The sequence below is a fragment of the Zerene cesonia genome, chromosome 12, assembly GCF_012273895.1.
Source record: "Zerene cesonia ecotype Mississippi chromosome 12, Zerene_cesonia_1.1, whole genome shotgun sequence".
Taxonomy (NCBI): domain Eukaryota; kingdom Metazoa; phylum Arthropoda; class Insecta; order Lepidoptera; family Pieridae; genus Zerene; species Zerene cesonia.
The window spans coordinates 4,735,347-4,755,881 of NC_052113.1; the positions used below are offsets into that span (position 1 = coordinate 4,735,347).

General features: G+C 30.9%; 4 protein-coding genes across 5 annotated transcripts in view; 3 read left to right on the forward strand and 1 right to left on the reverse strand.

Moving 5' to 3' along the window:
• Positions 1–2,796, forward strand: part of LOC119830880 (BMP and activin membrane-bound inhibitor homolog) — a 55,000-nt gene extending 52,204 nt beyond the window's left edge. Inside the window, exons 4-5 of the mRNA XM_038354057.1 lie at positions 407–578; positions 892–2,796. Coding sequence (XP_038209985.1) covers positions 407–578; positions 892–1,054 — 335 coding nt within the window. The 3' untranslated portion in view covers positions 1,055–2,796. The remainder of the gene's footprint in view (positions 1–406; positions 579–891) is intronic.
• Positions 2,797–5,258: 2,462 nt separating this feature from the next.
• LOC119830816 (4-hydroxyphenylpyruvate dioxygenase-like) lies at positions 5,259–9,591 on the forward strand. The gene is made up of 9 exons (XM_038353967.1): positions 5,259–5,578; positions 5,721–5,822; positions 5,895–6,107; positions 6,184–6,287; positions 6,707–6,811; positions 7,389–7,476; positions 7,937–8,059; positions 8,303–8,542; positions 9,470–9,591. The coding sequence occupies exons 1-9, from the start codon at positions 5,492–5,494 to the stop codon at positions 9,554–9,556; spliced, it is 1,149 nt and encodes a 382-aa protein (XP_038209895.1). The 5' UTR covers positions 5,259–5,491; the 3' UTR covers positions 9,557–9,591.
• A 2,361-nt stretch (positions 9,592–11,952) lies between these two features.
• LOC119830632 (4-hydroxyphenylpyruvate dioxygenase-like) lies at positions 11,953–17,585 on the forward strand. Its single transcript, XM_038353684.1, has 9 exons — positions 11,953–12,085; positions 12,688–12,777; positions 14,072–14,176; positions 14,520–14,735; positions 15,200–15,300; positions 15,599–15,703; positions 16,036–16,243; positions 16,566–16,805; positions 17,191–17,585. Exons 1-9 carry the CDS (start codon positions 12,083–12,085, stop codon positions 17,263–17,265), a joined length of 1,143 nt encoding a protein of 380 aa, XP_038209612.1. The 5' UTR covers positions 11,953–12,082; the 3' UTR covers positions 17,266–17,585.
• A 1,431-nt stretch (positions 17,586–19,016) lies between these two features.
• Positions 19,017–20,535, reverse strand: part of LOC119830633 (translocation protein SEC62) — a 13,727-nt gene continuing 12,208 nt past the window's right edge. For both annotated transcript variants that reach the window (XM_038353685.1, XM_038353686.1), the window contains exons 7-8: positions 19,945–20,111; positions 19,017–19,416 (exon numbers count right to left, since the gene is read on the reverse strand). In XM_038353685.1, the coding sequence (XP_038209613.1) occupies positions 19,263–19,416; positions 19,945–20,111 (321 nt within the window). In that variant the 3' untranslated portion in view covers positions 19,017–19,262. The remainder of the gene's footprint in view (positions 19,417–19,944; positions 20,112–20,535) is intronic.

The following is a 20,535-nucleotide window of genomic DNA, read 5'->3' on the forward strand; positions in this document are numbered from 1 at the left end:
TCTTTTGAACCCACCACTTGACTCTTGACTTGGATATCTATATCAACGTCAATTGCCGTCAAACGTTATGAGTTTAGTCTACATTGAAATAGTCGTTTAATTATACCTATTTAGATAAAGTTACTTTCTATACTACTTTATACTTTACTTTCTATATATAAAATCCATACTTAAAAAAATGCTTTGCTTACTTATATATATATATATATATATACATAATATAGGAAAATTCAAACGACGACGCCTAACTTATAACGAATCAATCACTGTTTAGAATCCTTTCTTGACAAAAATTTTAATTGTAAATTGGAAAAGTTTTTATATAACTTTGTGCATAAAACCTTGTTTATTGTGTGCTATTAGTAATTTGAATAAAATCTCATTCATTGCGTGTATCACTTTACAGAAGGCAGTGCAGTGGCCAGCGAGCGAGGCGCCAGCTACAACGGCGAGGTGTGGTTCAAAGCGGCGACCATCGCCGTGCCGGTGTGCGGCGCTCTTATCTTATTCCTCCTGGTGGCTGTCGCTGTTCGACTGCTAAGAGCTGACGCGTTGTTACACGCTGACAGGAAACTGAGGTACTTTTTACATTCTGTGTCTTCAGCTCTCAGAAGGACTAATTCTAAAATTACAAAACCTCACTAATATTATTAATTCATAAGTGTTGCTGCTTTTAGTGTTCTTTTATTTGATTAATTATTTGTCTTGCTTTAACGTCGCAACGTCGTCGTCGGGGTGGTATAAGTTTGACGCATCTGTGTGTGTAAAATTTTGTGAATTTTAAATTTACGTATACACTTCTATCAACTCTAAAAAATATTCTATAGACATCATTAAAAATATGTATAGCGTATGATAAATCATTGAGCTTATCCAATTTCTTCGTTTCAGAGGGGGCTACATAACACCACCGCAGCACAGCACGGACGATGTAAAGAAAGTATGGGTGGGGAACTCAGCCCCCCTCCTAGTGGCTCCCGGGGGGTGCCTGGTCGCGGTGGAGCGGGCGCAACTAGTCGACATGCCCGCGCCGCTCTGTGATATACAACGATAGACTGTACTATGTAATCTCTGCCCGCTGAACCGTGCGCTGACGGCGAGACTTGATGTGTGCGTGACGCTATAATGGTTGTAGGATTTGACGATAGATGGCGCGATTCTAAAAATGTTTGGTCTTTTGAGAGCTTGCAAGCATTTTAGCTGTGTCTTATTGTTCTATCTTGATTGATGTAACTTCGTAGTAATTCTTGCTATTATTACGGAATAATAGATTTGTATGAAAGATTTTAAATGTAAGCTGAAACATAAATTTGTATTAAAATGAATCTTCTTAATGATCTCACCAACAAACGTCACTTCACGGGGCAGCTGGCTTGTATACCAAATCTACCATATGTATATTTAATGTTTTGTTATTTTTATAAGCTTCGTGTTCCTTTATTGTAAATGTAATCGACTATTTTGAGACGGTTTTTCGGTAAATGCTTTGTTGCCACGATTTTTTAGTCGTTCATATCTGACAATAATGATATGTTGAAAGTACACGAACCTGTCAATTATGAGGCTGAACAATGTTTATCAATCCAAATTTTAATATTTTCTTACAAAATTATACAAGAGCAATATTTTGATATAACATATACTCAATGAATAACCTTAGGGCCACGTTTATACGGTCTTTAAACCGATAAACCTGTTCAAATAAAATTTTAAAACTTTATTATTATTATCATACTGGTGTAGGGAGTAATTCCCGTTTAAGAAATGAACAGCTATGTCCACCTGACTCATTCTTTTGCAGCGTTTTGTATCACTCAAGCTAAGTATTGCCAATCCAAAAAAATCGACTATCGACTGGCATAGAAGCGTCGTTCTATTAATACAAAGCTTTTAGTAATAAACAGGATATTTGAAACAAAATAATAGAACATTGACCAATTAATTGTACATAATATTTTTGTTAGTTGTTACCTGTTACATAATTCTATAAGCCGTCAACATTTTGCTAGTCTCGTAATCTTTTTATCAGCGTATTTTATTCGTATAACAAATATCACAATATTAAAATCAATTAATAATGGACTCCGTCGCCAAATTGTAAATTTATGTGTAAATATGATAATTTAGTTTAGTTCTTTGGCAATAATGTGCACCAATTTATTATAGATCTTAACACAATGGTTTATGCGTGAAATAAAGATATATTTTATGACTCCTTTACGTTCATTTTTAGTCCAATCCGTTACATGATAATGAATTTACGATAAATATTTATGGTGTAATACTGTTATAAGGATGATTTAATCATGAAACAATTGAAGGAATAATGTACGGTTGTGGATTAAAAATGGATTAAGTATTAAAATATTACCTGGCAAATACCTTGAACGTTTTTCATGAATGTCTGGTAAAAAGTAATTTTGATTTTGACTTTAAGAAATCATGGACCAATAGTGTTACAAAAACGATGACATTGACAGAACAATGACAAATACCGCTCGCTTATTGGCTCCCGAAATGTTGTACGTTAATATACCAACGTTCGAGTTATTCGCCTGAAACTAAACAATTTACAATTATAAATCAATTTTTAGATGATTTCTGAAAAGTGAAACACGTGATAATATTCTGTAACTAACTCTTAAGAACTTATAATAGGACACGATATATTAGTGTTATTTAATTTACGTAGCGTTGCGCTGACCAGTGTTATAGATTAAGGTTGACATAAGCTTCCCTGAGGTGCCTTATTAAATAATAATAGGTGCGTACGTAAATACTCTTATAATAATGAATGAATATATATGCAATGTGTAAATATGATGTATAAAATATTGAATAAAATGAAATTATTTTATTACTCTTAGTTTGTTTTGTCTTTTCCTCTAACAGAAGAAAAATGAATGCAGTGAATCATGTAATAAAATAGCAGTACATAATTAATTAAAATAAAACCTTAATAACGGGAATGCGATAGACGTTTTAAAATCGCTCTGATTCCAGATTTTTCTGTGATGACAATATTAAGTACCTGTATGCATTCATAATAGTAATAAGTACATAGTATGGAAAATGTAGCATACTATAACAATATCCTAAACACAAATAAAAACAATCTGCAAAATTGTAATTACTTAAAAAATTAAAAATACAAACTATATTAATAAATATTTAACAATTTTAATACAGCATATGTACCAAACCGATCAATATATACCACCGAAGGCATTTGTGTAAAAGATTAAAATGTTATGAAGGTTTGTAAAATATAATTTAGCTTTGTTAAATATTATGAAGGTACATTATTACAATACAATTAGAATTATTATTACGATACGTATCTTCCATAAAAATTATCTAAATAGGTACCTAGTTTCATCTACGCATGTAGCTCTCTAATTTGAAACAAAATGTCGTATGATTCTATGAAACAGCAAAATAAAAAAGTAGGATATACCAAATCAAAAACAATCCTTTCTATCGCAAATTTTACAATCATAAAATCTTTGCCTTTGACTGTAGTCGTAAAAAAACCGTTCCTGGTTTATTTTCGACGAAACGTATATAAACTTCTACAATCCTACGAATGTGTGTGTGTTTGTTACTCTTTCAAGCAAAATCTACTGAAACGGTTGCAATTATATTTGGTACGTAGATAGCTGGACAACGGGAATAACATATAACCAACTTTTTATCCCGATATTCTTACGGGATACGGACTTACGCGGGTGAAACCGCAGGGCGCAGCTAGTACTCCCTATAAAATTAAAATAACGTAAAAAAATGAAATATTTATATTACTTATCGAAATAATATCTATCGAAGTAGAGCCTCAATTTATACTCGGTCAATGTCGCAATATTAATCGTTGCAATTCAACTTGATCCTAATCTATCGTTAACCTTAATAATATTATTTGTAAATAGTCATTTAAAAACAAATCATAGAAATATAATTAATTCCATAAAATTATTGAATATAAAATAACACACATAAGATCGAAAAGATAAAGAAATATATAAATGTAACGAAAACATAAACATATTAACAGTTAAATTTTGAGTCGTGATAAATAAACAGGTAAGTTATCAAACTCATTTATTTATAAAACTATTTCCCATAATAAATTTTCTCAAAGTACGTGCACGATAATATTACAATTAGCTATTCTTTACTACTAAAATAGAATAGCTAACTGTTATGTTTATTATAACATTTATTTAAATGCATACCATACTAACATGACTATTTTATAAGATACATATATGTATTATCATAATATTACTTTCTATATTTGTATGGTATATATGTAATAGGGAACAATATTTTTGATATTTGAAAACTCATTTTGATTAGTAGAAAAAAAAAAATCAGTAGTTAGCTATTTTATTTATCCCTGTAATTAAATTCGTTGGTCACTTCATGCTACAATCTCATTTTACTAAAACTTCGTAAGCAGTCTAATAAATAAATGGTTATTTAAAGTAATGGAATTGGTAAAACCGATAGAAAAGAGAACCGCATAATGGATACATTCCATAAAGATATATAAAATCGGCATACATACGTATTTTTCTTGGTAAGTAAGGGCAGAATTGGGTATTTTCAAAATGATTATTTGCTTTTTGCTAAGCTTCGTACCATACTTGTTAATGAACTAGCATTTTGTAATTTTAAACGTGGCTACTTAAATTATTTGTAATATTGAATAAATATGCTTTAAATCATAGCCTACATAACGTCACTTTTTAACAGATCATTATTTAGGTACACGATAAATGTTTTTCTCATTTTATGGTAAAAATAAATCATGAATATGTATTATTATAGGTACACATACGAAGTATCGCTGCTTTAATATTGTGATCTAATAATAAAATATCTAATAACAGTCTATCGTATCATTTTAATAATTTCTATCCCCATATCCGCTTTACTGCACTCCATATTGGTCAAATTATATCACTTGGTTATAAGATCATACGAAGTTAGAACAGTAAATTTTTCTCCTTTTTTTTTATTAAGAACTTGTATATTTAAAAACTCGAGTTAAATAATATTATTATTCTATGCCATTGAAACCTAGGTAAGTAATCAAAACATATTACATGACTATGTAAGGTACATACATAATTTATTACGATTAAAATTGTTTATTTCAATGATTTAGAACGCCATCGCCATCCTGCCGTCCTTGTTTATATCATAGTGCTTATTACTAATTAGTATTCACATAACAAACGCAATAATTTTATTGACAAATAACTTATAATCAAGAGAATTGAGAGATAAATAATTACATCTTTAAAATAGACCAATAGTATAAAAACATGCATCAATGTATAGACTTAAGTTTTACTTGAATCTTTTTAGTGTGAAATACGTTTTGTGCAGACGATTTACGCAGTTAAGTAATTAAAAAAAAATGTTATTCGTATTAAATCAATAAAATTGTTGATATATAGTAATTCGTTTCTGTTTTAGGTATAAAATGGCAGGAACTAAGGTGAACGGAATGCACGGTGCAAAGGTTGTAAACTTTGATCATCTTACATTTTGGGTAGCGAATGCTAAAACGGTAATTTATTTAAATACACTCATTTTAACGCCATTAGTGTTATATTAATGATTCAATTAAACATATTTTTCTTATATTTTGTAATTTTAAAACTTAAGCTTGTTCACCATTATTATTTAAAAGCAATGTTATTTTCTTGCAGGCGTCTAGTTATTTTGTTACAAGATTTGGTTTTAGACCTACGGCCATTCGTGAAGCAACTGAAAAGAATCCCATAAATTCATTTGTCGTTAGGCTTAATAAGGTAATACTTTGTCTTTTATTGAAAAACGAAATAACATGTTTTTTATTAATAACGTTTTAACAATTTATGTAGATAACAATAGTTTTCGAATCGCCTTCAAATTCTGATGGTGAAATTTCTAAAGATCTAGTCGCACACGGTGATTTTGTGAAAGATGTAGCATTTGAAGTGAATGCATTGGATGACTTTATAAAAACGGCAAAGGCGCGAGGCGCTGAAATTATAAAAGATATAACTGAGGAAAAAGATGAAGATGGTATTGTGAGATATGCTGTATTAAAAACCGTAAGTATTAATAAGAAATACTATGAAAGCTTTGTCTTTTCATTCAAAACACACTGTAAATGATAACACTTTTCAGTATGGTGTCAATACTCACACGTTAGTGGATAGAAATAAATATAAAGGAGTATTTCTTCCTGGATTCGTTATAACAAAGGACGATGACCCTATAAACAAACTATTGTAAGTATTGTGTCATAAATTTTTATAATTTAATTTTTATTTATTGGTTCAGATAGCGCTTATAAGATAAGTTAAATAGATAGGTATTTTAATAAGAAAATAAATCACGTTGATACAATATTTCTGAACTTTACTTCAGAATCCGGAAAGTAATGTATTGGCTAACTTTTCTGAAAGGCCTGAAGAATTTTTTGTTTTATATTTATCTTGAGTTGAGTTGAGAGATTTTTTATAATCACTCTAGGCTTAATTTCGTCATGCATAATAGAAAGAAAGAATGTCTAATATGTTATTGTACATTCACATAATAAGGCTAAGCTATAGTAGTTATAAATAACTTAAAAGGATCGACTTTCACAATGTTTCCTTTACACGTAACTGATGTTGTGAACATGACCTTAAAGCACATTTAATTTCAGACCAGCGACAAATCTTTCCTATATTGATCATGTCGAAGGCAACATGGCAGATGGCACGCTAGAAGATTCTGTGACCTGGTACGAGAAACATCTGAATATGCACAGGTGCGACTATTTAATATTTATACACGATGATTACGACAGCTTAAACCCACGATAATTCATTTTAAATCCAAAATTTGGTATACAAATCAAATTCGTACGGGACCGCGTCTTTCATAACAATAGTTGAAGGAAAGTACTGAAATTTGAAATGCAATAAAATATATGTAAAGCCACACGAATAATATGTATTCATCCTTGAATTACTGAAGCAAATTTTGAGCAGACCTAATTATTGTATTATAATTAATTATAAGGCACTATAATCTATAGTTGATTAATATCACACATAATAGTATACGCTAATTGTACATATTGTTAGATGAGTATATCATATTTCTTTTATTATAATTTTTTATTTGTAGGTAAAGATATTAGAATACAACAAAGTATACATTAAGAAATTAAAGACTTGAACGGATTTTAAACGCGATTTATTCATTATATTATTAACCCGACGTTTCGAACACGTTGTCGTTTAAGTCTTTAATTTCTAAATGTATAATACTCGCGTAAAATCAAGCTCAAGATAATAATTAGTGTAGGTTATTTAATTATCAATTATATTATATTTTTACAGATTCTGGTGCGTCGATTACACTCACGATCTCGTTCCATATTCCTGTATAAATTCCGCGTCCGTTATAAATCAGGCAGAAAATGTTCTCGTGAGTAGAAATTTAACATCCTTATAGATCATTTTAAAATTATACAAAGAAAATAAGAAAATTCAAAAATTACGAGAATATCTATCAATTTCTTAAGGAAGGCAGATGAATGAAGTCTTCTATTTCTTTTATATTATTTTTATTTGTATTTCGTATATTTTGACCGTCTCTTTGGTACACGCTGGTAAACGCATGAGCATAGAATCAAGGGGTCCTAGGCTTGATTCTCGGTGGGGACTCACAAAAAAATGTTTCCGTAATGCAGGAAACAGAAATTTCATCACCTACTTGTCCATAAACAAAATAGATCAGTGAATCATCAGTCACCTGCCCCATACCCATACCTTTGTGTGTATTATAAGCATATATTTTTGAATGTGTTTATAGCAAATCTATTGCAATCTTCTTTAAGACTAGGATCCTTTAAGTACAGCTTATACATGCAGTAATGTCTCCATAGTTATCAATGAACGAAGCGGCAAAGGGCCTGCGACCTACGAGCAAAGCCACAGAATTTGTGAAGGCTTTCGGCACCTCTGGTGTGGAGCACGTGGCCCTATACACTGATGACATTGTCACTACTGTAAGTATTTATATAATTTACATACAATTATTGATAACTGATTTTATTGGTAGATAATTATGACGATCGATATGATCAAAATATTTGTTAAAATGAAATATTTAATTGTAAGATACATTCAAGAATAGCTCATTAAAATCAAGTGTTGTTTGATACAAATATTATATTATTATACACACTTTAACATTCATATATATTGAATATATTGTGTAGCAGTTTAAAATAATTTGTTATAATTTTAAGATGCGAAACCTCAGAGCTCGTGGCGCTGAAATAGTGACGTGGCCAGCGACTTACTATGAAATTATTAAGGAAAAACTTCAAGGAACCTCCATAAAAGTAAAAGAAACAATAGATGAGCTGAAAGAAGAAAACATATTAATTGATTTCGATGAACAAGGATATATGTTGCAAGCTTTTACAAAGCATGTACAAGCGAGACCCACTCTGTTTCTAGAAATAATTCAAAGGACTAATCACAGGGTAAGAACGCCATACAATAACTATCTTTTATGTGTGTGTTAGTTTGTTTGACCTTCTTTCACTTTGCAAAGGAGTTTTAAGATATTATTTTTAGGCCTGGGTATAGTAAGGAGATTATTCTCTATGCCACCATAGGCTACTTTTTATTGCGGGTAAATCTTAGCACCATGCTAAGATCCAGTATGATGTTCATTTAAATACTACTACTATGCGAAGCCGTACAGAGTAGCTAGTTCTTAATATTTTTTCTATGTAATGTTAAGTCTTGTTGTAAGATATATGAAAATATATAAATATTCTACATAGTTATCTACATTATGTAAGTCTTTCAGGAACAATGTAGCTTTTCACAGATCAATACATTTGGAAATTCGGCCTCTAAGTTTTGTTCATTGCTGTCCATCTTATGAACTAACAGATATTCTCCATATTGTCAGGGTAATAAAAATTTAAAACAATCGATTGAAATGTATGTGGGTTAATAATTACCTTTATAATATAAACTTGATATTTCGTTTATTATTTCGAAATATATTAGATATTGTTATTGCCATCAAAAGGATACATATGTATTATAGCATATTTTTTTAACAATTATTCTTATAATTGTTTTATATAAAAAAATATCCAATAAAAGTATATAAAAGCCCAATCTACTAAAAATCCATACAAGATTGGCTATAAAATTAAGATCGTAATAACAATATATCGCTTATCTATATATCAAATTGTAACTTAGAACATTTTTTTTTACTTCAGTTTAAATGGGTTGTAATTAATTATAAATGAATGTTTATTTAGCTGCTTCTGCTTACGGGGTGACCCTTTTTTATTAATTAATCCTATACATGTAGCTTATTTACTGCAGTGACAAATCAAAGGCAATTTCATTTATGTATGTTGATTATATATCTCATCAATTTACAGGGCTTTGGAGCCATGAATTATAAATGGGTGTTCGAAGCGATAGAGCAACTCGGCGAAAAAAACGATTCAAACAAAACGGAAAATTAAAAGTTATATATGAAAAGATTCACTTCAAATAATAACATCTAAATAATCTCAGATTATTAAAGAAATATGTCAAATTTTATGTTATATTTCTTTGTTTGTATTATAATAAAAGCAATATGAAATATCATTGAGTTTTATTTTAGTTAACTTATGTATTAAGTAACGACACTTTCATAAAGATATGACAGTAAAGACAAATGATAGTAAATACATATTGAAGTTAATTGGCATATTAACCCAAAATGAAACAATACGTATTAGCTGGTTGCCTACATTATATTCTTTGCAGATATGAGAATAATGTAATAATATAAGGAAACCAACCATTGCAAGCGGTGCTCTACGAACGGTACTCGCTAACAATAATTTTAAATAAAACATTTTCTAAAATTTTACATAACTTTCACGTGTAATTAAATTTCAACTGTGTAAGATGGTAGGTATATTTTTTACCATTATGAAAAGTAAAATAACCATGTCTTTTGTCTTCAAAATCAGTATTACAAAATGTTGTGCAATATTTAAAATATTCCTTGGAACAACATTATAGTTTTATATAATATACTTGTATATTAGTAAGGTTTTATTAATAAACCCGGACACAAGCTGAAATTCAACGTGGGGTAGAGACGTCGACGCTCCGTAATTTTTATTCAGTTCAAAATAACATCATTAGAAAATAAACAAAAAATGTAACAACGTATAATAACTAAGAAAATCATTTAAAAAGAAAACAGTTTCTATCTTCTATTCCATATAAGATTTTCTTTCATAAATAAAAATCGATCGAAAAAAAGACCTAAGTTCAAATACTGTGAGGTTCAATACGTGCCTTATAGATGTAGCAACCATAAATAAAAAAATTAAGAATTATTAAAATACAGATTTCCTTAAGGATTGGCAGGAGGCCCTCTTAACTTATCGCAGGGTCTACACACATATCTTAAACCAGTTATGTGCTGTATTTACAGATTTTATTCCGTCGAGACAGTTTGAACTGATATATTTTAAAAAGTTTATATTTTCATCAAATGTTAAAACTAATAACTATACCAAAGAATTGCTAATTGTCGCGTAGACCAATCGAACTCTATACAAAATTCACGTATGTGTTAGTTCCAGGTACATTATTAGTTTCTCTTGAATAAATAGTACAACCGCGACCTGCATTATGTAAAGCTCTAAATTTTATACAATTTTTTTTGTCACTTCATTGATGTGTGTCCATTTATATTGTATACATATTACATCGATAGGTCATGAATATAGTGATTAGTGACGCTACGCCTCCCCGCTTCTGTCCCAGCATGTTTATCAATACTAGTTTCTACGACGTAGGCCATTTGCATAATATTGTTTATCGTGGACAGTGTGCGCGTTCATTCTAGAACGTGACATAGCTTCAGTGTTCTTTTTCAACCGACTTCAAAAAAGGAGGTTAACAATTCGACTGTATTTGTTTGTGTTTGTTTCCTCATAACATTTTGCAGGGTGAACCGATTTATATGATTCTTTTGATTACTGACCTCACATATAGTCCCATTTGGTCCAATTCAGCCAATTTGAGATAGATTGAGAAACAGAAGGCGGTTTTATTTTTTGTTAAAAACGTATTATATAATAAATGTATTATAATAACAAATGAAATTACAACATCTTTTTTTATTAAGTTTTACATTTTAATGTCAAATTATCTTAAAATTATTCTTTCTTGGCAAAGAGTTATTCCATTAAAACTGCTTTATTTTATGGCCACTCAGCTAGAGATTAAACCATGTGCGGGAGGCTTGGCTTCTCTGACCGGTATTTCTCGTACACCTTGATGTTTTTTGATATTCATATTAACCAGCGTCCACAATGCTAAGAGCATGAGCATATCTAGGAGTGGTTATTGGACTTCAACCCCTTCCCTTACCGCTCCCTCCAACTCCCTCCAACATATAAAATTAAATGTCACATCTTCTTTAAACATATTTACACACACGAGATGTTACCCACTTTTATTTTGTTCTTGATAAAACGTTAGTACAATGAACATCACATCACATAAATAATGTAAACAAATTAAACGACTTTAATTTAAAGCAACACTTGTTTTAATTTAACCTAAATTACAGCGCATAATGTTTGCATTATTGTCAGTTGTGTGTTATATTTTCAATTAGCGAATTTAATATTGTTATAGTGTTTTGTTTTGTTTTAATTCCCGCAGGTATTAAAACTTACATGTATATTTTATTAATATTTTTGTCTGTTATTAACACAAATAGAAAGTACACGTCTCTAAGTACCATTTAAAATACGATAAGTTAGAATTAATGGCTAAATAAATATATAAGTATCGTTTTAGTCTCATATGTACGTGACTTTACATTTCGTTTAGTTTATAAAACGTCAATTCTTAGTCTTTATAAATACCTGATTTCTGAAACGATATAAGAATCTCACCGTGAATAGTTTAGTGCGGTTCTAACACCACGCGGAGGCACTTTTAATTGCTTATCAAGAGCGAAATATACTTAAATAATGGTGAGTCATAATAATTAAACAAATACAATAAATTAAAATATTTTCGAGCGTTTACTACGATCATTATAAATATGGTAGCGTTTCATAGTTACAAATATGTAATAACAATTTACTTAATAGGCATAGCTTGAACCCTAAGTAAAACAAATCTTGATAAACAAATAGTATTTACAGTAATTTCGGGTTGTGTCATTTTCTAATAATGGTAAAATAAATTGGACAATTAAAATAAGTGAAAACTAAATGTAATTGTAATACATCCAATTGGCAACTGCAATATATTTTATAAAATATTACTGCTTTATAGAGCTGTCGTAACTTAAGCACGTATTAAAAAAATATAAATATACACACATATATAAACAAATCTATTATTTAAATAATCTTATTATTTTTAGGAATTGTTATCATGTAATGATTTTTATTTCAATTTTATTTACTTAGTAATTACGATTTTTCATTACTTTTCGTAAACAAATCCCATCTTCCAACTTTTGTAGTCTAACTTGATGATTCTATAAAAACTTCGAAAACTTAGGAATTACATATCAAATCTATGTCCTCCAACCTATGTCAGGCTAAATAAATTAATAATTTTCCAGACATCTTACACAGACAAGGGTAGAAAACCGGAAAATGGGAAATTCATTGCATTTCACCATATCACCTATTGGGTGTCCAACGCCAAACAGGTAAGATTTTTAATATAGTGAAGTCCCGTGTCTCCTAGTGGGGTATGGGGCAAATAATATACATCTGTTTCACTGATTAATTTTCTTAATGGACAAGTAGGTGATTAGCCTTCTGTGTCCTGTCAGATCGAGACATTTTTTTTTGTTGTCCCCAAAGGGAATCGACCCCAGTACCCCTCGGTTCTACGCTCACGCGTTATCAACTATGTAATCTCAGGATTTATAATATACATACTAGCTGATCGACCCGGCTCCGCTCGGGTAGACTTTTATTTAAAGATTTTTACAGCGAAACACAAATCGAACAAATCAAATTAAAATATGTTCAGTCGTTCGTAAGTTATCTATAGGTAAGTGGTATACGGCAAGTCTTCTTTTCATTTTGTGAACTTATAAGGTCACTATCTAAATATAAAAATGCAAATCCTTTTCTTAAGATTACCAATTAAGAAAATACTGAAGTAGGTACATATTGTATAAAAACGTAGTAGGTAAATAGTTTTATTAGGTCACATCAGATTTTTTCATTAATTAGCACCCACACAGATGCAAAAGATAAAAAATTCTGATCATGTTATAATTTTTTTAATGCTGCTACAAATAATATTGAACAGGGAAGAACATTGTATCGAAATACATAAATGTTGATGTAGAGATAATAAAATCAGAAACCGGATTAGTTATCGTTTCTATTATAAACAACTTTAAGTCTATTTTAAGCGTAGCAATATTTAAATGTTGTTTGACTGTGTGACCAGTTTCGATAGAAATCGAGAAAAACAAATAAATTCTAGTGTATTGAACAAAGATAAATTAATATATAGAAAAATAAATTAATATACACTGAAACAATCAAATCATATATGTAATAACTTTTATTAACTCATATGTATTAGTTGTATCAATAAGTATAGGTATTTACTATACGTCAAAAAGTATGAAAAAAAATGTAAAAGTGCACGCCTTATTATCTCCTTTGTCTCAATTGAATTGATTTTGATTTATTGACTTACACAAAAAAGCCAATGAGTCAATAAACTTCGAAAGCAATTACTTTTTAATAATATCAAGCGCATAAAAGATTAAGTTTTTCGGTGATTATTGCATGCCATTGACACACACACACACACACGAAAGACCAATGGAAACTGTTTTTTTATTTCAAACAAGTTATCAGTCAGGAATTGGTCACCAAATCTGTTTCTGGCTTGATAGGTACCACTTGGCTTGGCTTGGATTTTATGTTCGAAAATAAAGTAATCATTGAAATTATATTTTAACTTAATTTTTTCAGGCAGCAAGTTACTACGTTACCCGCTTTGGCTTTGAACCCTTAGGGTACCAAGGTCTTGAAACTGGTTCGCGAAAAATCACTTCACACGCAGTGAAACTAAACAAGGTGTGTTTTTTTTTTTAATTATTAATGTTCCCTCATAAAAAAAAACAAATTCATATAACACATAACGTAGATGAGTTGCAGTATTTTAAAAATTATAAATTGTTTTTCATATAAATCAATAAGATTACTAATAGTAGAATTAAACTGAACTCGAAGAAATTTTTTATGGAATAAGATTTGTCTTATCTATTGGAAGACGTGTTACATTAAGTAGGAAAGGTATTTATCGGTATAATACTTTCTAATTAGTTATTGTTCGTTCTAATTACATACATAATAACACACCACGGCAAAATACGCTATAAATTTATGACTTAGTAAACCTTTATTTTGTTCTATTCAGATCGTATTTGTATTCCAAGCGCAATATGAACCCGAAGAAACAGAGTTCGTAAATGAAGTTGCCTATCATGGAGACTTTGTTAAAGACGTCGCTTTCGAGGTGGAAAACCTTGATTATATTGTGGAATACGCGCGCCGGCAAGGTGCTGTTATCGTGAGAGATTTGTGGGAAGAAACAGACGAGTATGGAGTCGTCAGAATGGCTACATTGAAAACGGTAAATTAGCCATAACGTATTAATTTCTTCATCCGAACGCATTCAATTAAATGTAAGAGTAAATCATAGCTCTATCAAGATAATAGCAATAATAAGCCCGCAGGGCACCTTGTGGCGATGTGTCGGGGAGTAGCGACCCCGCGGCTCCGAATGCTCCCACGGGAGGGCCCGGTCCTCATCTCCGGTTTGCCTTAACCGGCCGGCTGGAGCCTGACGAGGACAGGACCCCCACCTCTGGCCTCTTATATATTTAGTCCACAGTTGAAGCGTATATAGTGTCGTACAATATCGCTTTAAATAATAATATTTTTGCGTTACTTTCGCATTTATTAAGATAAAGCTGGTAATATTGATATATGAATTTTTGCATTTTTTATCAGAATAACATTATGAAAGGAAGCATTAAAACAATATATTATCTATTAATACGTGGATGAGATGATATACCATTTTATTTTTTGCAGTACGGTGACAATACTCATACCTTAATTGATAGATCGAAGTATAAGGGACCCTTCCTGCCAGGCTACCAAGCACTTAACAAAGACCCAATACAAAAATTCTTGTAAGTATTAATTGTAGTTTCGTAATCCACAAAATACTTAATATGTTCAATTTTGCTAAGTTATTTGTTATATGGTTATTATAAAAATCCGCTTTTCCTTAGAGTGTAATCATTATATTATTATTCATAGCCACAAATTTTGGTAATTGATACAGTATTTATGTTATATGTATACCAGAACATATTTGTCAATTTTTACCATTACAATATTATTCGTCATTTTAACCCACTGATAAGCTAAACAGAACGATATCCAGGTTTGAAGCCGGCAATTATTATTGAAAAAAATAATTTTCAGGCCAAAAATAGAGATTAATTTTATCGACCACGTCGTGGGCAATCAACCAGATAACGGTATGGAGCCAGCTGCATCTTGGTACGAGAGGTGCCTACAATTCCATAGGTAATTATTCGTATCTAAAAATTGGTTCATTGAATGCTATATGGCAATTTTTATGAGTATCATCGAAAACTTGTTCATAATCATAATTACCCAATGTTATATTGAGCCGCAATAAAGTCTAATGGTAGGTATGTAACAAGGCAGCATAAATAAGCAGACATTTCTTTAAATTTAACTATTTTATTCAATAAAATAGTCTATTGTTACTAGAAATACACGATTCATAATAACAAAAAATGTCATTCTCTAATTTAAATTAAATTTGTGATTATATAATACGCTTTAATAATTTTAACAAGAGTTTCTTAAACAGATGCTTATTAATCTTCTAGATTCTGGTCAGTAGACGATAAGCAGATCTGCACAGAATACTCCGCTCTTCGTTCTATCGTCATGGCGAATTGGGAGGAGACCGTCAAGATGCCGATCAACGAGCCGGCGGTTGGTAAAAAGAAGAGTCAAATCCAAGAATATGTCGAGTATCACGGGGGCGCTGGTGTTCAACACATCGCTATCAATACTGAGGATATTATAACAGTGGTATGGATTGCTAGTTACTAAAACCATCTATTTAGTACTTATATTCTCACCGAATAGATAAAAGATGTTAATATTTGCTTGAGGTGCACTCAGAAATTCGCAAAAATGCGAACTTCGCTCGGTTAGTTCAAGCAATTGTATAATTTTTGTCATAAGATAAACATAGGAGCGTTTTATAATATGAAGGGCGTACCTACCTGCCCTCAAGGCCTTTCAAATTTATTTAAAATGTCCTGTATTAAAAGGGTGTTACAAATTGAATGTACCAAAAAAAGATGTTTTCTGCTTGCGATGACTATATATAACTCGATAAAATTTTTAGATTGATAATCTCCGTGCTAGAGGCGTCGAATTCCTGTCAATTCCCGCTGTATACTACAAGATTATAAGAGAACGTCTACAAAACAGTAAAGTTAAAGTAGCAGAGAGTATTGATGAGCTGGAACGCTTAAACATTCTCATCGATTACGACGATAATGGATATCTGCTACAAATCTTCACGAAGAATACCCAAGACAGACCCACATTGTTTTTGGAAGTCATCCAGAGAAGAAATCACAATGTAAGTATTATGGAATAATTACTTACCGGAAACAATAAATCCGAGTCACTTTTGTTTATTTTTTTTTTATTTGTTCGGAAGCGAAGCAAAATAATATTAAATATTTTCATAGGATTTAAGATAACATGGAACTTGAGATCAACAAGCATTGAAATCAGCTACACAAGATGATTAAATATCTAACTTCCTGATAGATGATGATTATATATTCTTTCCGCCCGCGGCTTTGCCCGCGTAATCGGAGGAAAGATAAACCCGGGGCTTTCCTCGCATGTTCCCGTGGGATTTCTGGGATAAAATGTTTTTTATATCCTATGTCCCTAGAGTAACTAAGACCACTTTCTTTTTTATATATATATATATAATATTCAATGCATATTTTCAGGGATTCGGTGCTAGCAACTTCAAAACTCTCTTCGAATCCATAGAATATGAACAAGAACGACGTGGCAACCTATAATGAAAATATGTAATTGTATCTAATAAAAAGCGTTATTTAGTTTGTATATTTTTAAAGAATTAAATTACTCTTGCGTACGCTAAAATTACAGTGATTAAATAAGATTGTTTAAACGTATCATATATCAAACGTTTTTCTGAACTCTTGGTGGATGGTAAAATGATCCTTATAATCGAATTTAATACTTTTAGCTAAAAGATTATTCAAACATTATTATGTATTATTAGTTTTATAACAATGAGATTATGTTTTAAACTCGAATTAATTTTAATTTAATATACGTAACGAAAAACAAAATTTTGCACCATACTTGAAAACATGATATCAAAGCACCATATAAGCTATCCCAACAGGACTAGGCAAAAGAGCTTACCTGAGACTTGTCTTTGGGAAAATACTTCAGATAAACCTAAAGCACAGATAATAAAATACTGTACTTGTATCTTTTCTATAAAATTACTATAATCTAGAGTATTATTTGTCTGAAGTTTTTATATTAAAAATGTATATCATAGAAGGTAAAATAAAAATCATTCAAGTATTAAATGTCGTTTTATTGGATCAAAACTGGTTGATCAATATGTAATAACACCAATAGATCTTGATACTAGAGAGAATTATTTACAAACACGATTATTAGAGTGCAGTGCTATAGTTCAAACTCAATCAAAGAAAACGTATGAAATAATCAATAACATCAAATTTTACGCGTAGTTTCATTTCATATTAATGTGATATGTTACGCGTTATATGTTATATAGCATTTTTTGGACATATATCAAAAATAAATTAGAAAATAAAAAAAAGAAAATAAGTGTGCATATCACACAAGGTTGTGTCATAGATAATTTCCCAAGCTAGCATTGAGTATAAACTATAGTCCACAGACTAAATAAAATGCATGTTAGCGTAAAAACGCTACAATAAAAACAGCACCAAAATATTAAATCACAAACTGATAGACACAAATACAAATAATACACGAAATGTGCAAAAATAATTGCATTATAATAATTATTTCTCTAAAATCGTCTATTATTTTAAAACATTGTCTCGATTCTAGTTTGAATTTTTAAGATACTAATTTAAAAAGCTAAGAAAGAAATATAAATAGTGTTAGGTATTATGCTGTAGAGATTTTCCCCAGGCTTATACTAGAAATGCAACATAATTTCATTCAATAAATAAACTACCACCAATTTAATAATAAGTTATTTATGTTTCTTGATAAACCAGTTAAAAAAATTCAAACTAGACACTATGTTTGTCAGAAATACTATAAAATTATATTCTAATTTGTGTATTCTAACCGATCTATAGTGTATTTAATGTAATGTCTTCGGTAATCTGCTCAAATAAATACAATATGTAAGATTCTTTTTGTATGTTAATCACTTTCATAAAACATACTAATTTTTTTTAGCTTTCTATTACAATTCGGAATTAAAAATAGTTTACTGGACATTAAATTAATGAATAATAATTTAGTATATTTGCTTTAACCAGGATTGATAAAAAATGACAATAAATAGATTTAAATAGGCCTCGGTCTCATAATTTTATTAAGGAGATATATTTTACCTATAATGCAGAATAACCGAAGATAGTACATTTCTTCACCCACATATAAATTTAAATCAAAAAATAATATAATTTACCAATTGCTATAAAATCAGTTTTATAAAATTTTTACTATAAATTTAGCTAGCACTTGATAAAAGATGCTCTTTTGATATTATGATGTTATGGAGCAAAAAAAAAAAGAAAATTAACTTGATTATCTCATTCGATTAGTTATTTTTAAATTTTACATTGTGGACAGATCAAAACGTGAAGAAAATAACATGGTGAATAAGGAAAAAGACCAGAAACTTCCAGTCAATTTTCTTCTGCTTCACTGCACATCTGTAACGCTAAGAATTTGCTCCAAACGAAAAGATTCACGTCATTAATCGATTTAAATTTATCAGCAATTAACTTGTTAATAAATAGAATGTCTAAGTAGTGTTTGTGTCTTGCTCCAGGTCAGCCGTTTCCACGATCTCGAAGTCCCTGTCCGTGGAGGAGCGCTGGCTGTTGTCAGTATCCGACTCTGAGTGCTTCTCAGCTGAGGCTGATTCAGGAAATGTTTCCTGCTCTTGTGGCTCCTCTCTGGAAGGGATAAATATGTTGTTTATGGGGTCATTATTGCCAGCATTGGTTCATGTTTGTTGCCATTGCATAGTTGGTATCAGCATCATCATCATCGTCATCAAAACATGTATGTTCTCACTGCTGGGATACGAACCTCCTATGAGGGTTCAGGCCATAATCCACCACGCTGGCCAAGTGCGGGTTGGCAGATGGCACATGTCGTCGAAGTTTTTTGATTCTTGGACTTGCCGGTTTCCTCACGAGGTTTTCCTTCACCGTTTTAAGTTGTTTAGTTGGTATACCAGCTTAATTTTTTTTTCTTTTATCGTCAAAATCTAACTTGCTAGAACAATGGCGGGGTGATGATGATACAGTTCAACTGCATTTCACTGATAGAAATTTTCTATACCTGCAAGTCAGGTAATCTACACACTTCTAGAAAATGCCTTTTTTATAGTACTTATCTTATTTTATAGTGATTGTTTTTCTCACCTTTGCCCAAAATAATCCCGAACTAAAAGTAACTTAAGATTTAAATAATCTTACTTTTCACAGCTTTCCACTAGGGCTGCGGGCTCGCTAGCTGGAGGCGGAGTCTCCGCTTGTATCAGCGGAGTCTTCTCCTCCAATTCGTCGTCTGACTGCTTGTCTTTCTTGCGTTTCTTCTTGTTCTTTGCCTTGTCGCTGTCGGAGCCCGGCCCGCGGTATTCGTACTGAAAATATAGTACCACCATATAATATACATATGGTCCACGATTCACTTAATTTAGGCACTTAATTCATCAATCATATCTTCCGGGCTGATTAATTTTAAAACGGTTAATATATATGCATTATTGAACGTGGGAATCGTCAGCACAAATGCTGAACGCAGTGGATAAATCGGACATCATATTTCATAACATCCTTGAAGACAATCAGGGGGCTCCTATTTTTCACCTCCTCCACCACTAATTCATCATTCTTCCTCAGTCTCTCCTTCACCTTATTCCTATCCTCCTCATTCGCACAATTGACGACTACCTTCTTTCTTCGTACATATGAACAAGTTAAAGAAGGTAGTCGAATAATATATATATATTTTAGTAGTAGGTAGTCGAGTTAATTTATATATTATTATAATTAATATATATATTA

Coding starts and splice junctions, on each gene's coding strand:
- LOC119830816 (XM_038353967.1), top strand. CDS start 5,492: ATGGCAGGAACTAAGGTGAACGGAATGCACGGTGCAAAGGTTGTAAAC. Junction 5,823..5,894: donor TTGTCGTTAGGCTTAATAAG/GTAATACTTTGT, acceptor CAATTTATGTAG/ATAACAATAGTTTTCGAATC. Junction 6,108..6,183: donor GATATGCTGTATTAAAAACC/GTAAGTATTAAT, acceptor AACACTTTTCAG/TATGGTGTCAATACTCACAC.
- LOC119830632 (XM_038353684.1), top strand. Junction 12,778..14,071: donor GGGTGTCCAACGCCAAACAG/GTAAGATTTTTA, acceptor TAATTTTTTCAG/GCAGCAAGTTACTACGTTAC. Junction 16,806..17,190: donor TCCAGAGAAGAAATCACAAT/GTAAGTATTATG, acceptor GCATATTTTCAG/GGATTCGGTGCTAGCAACTT.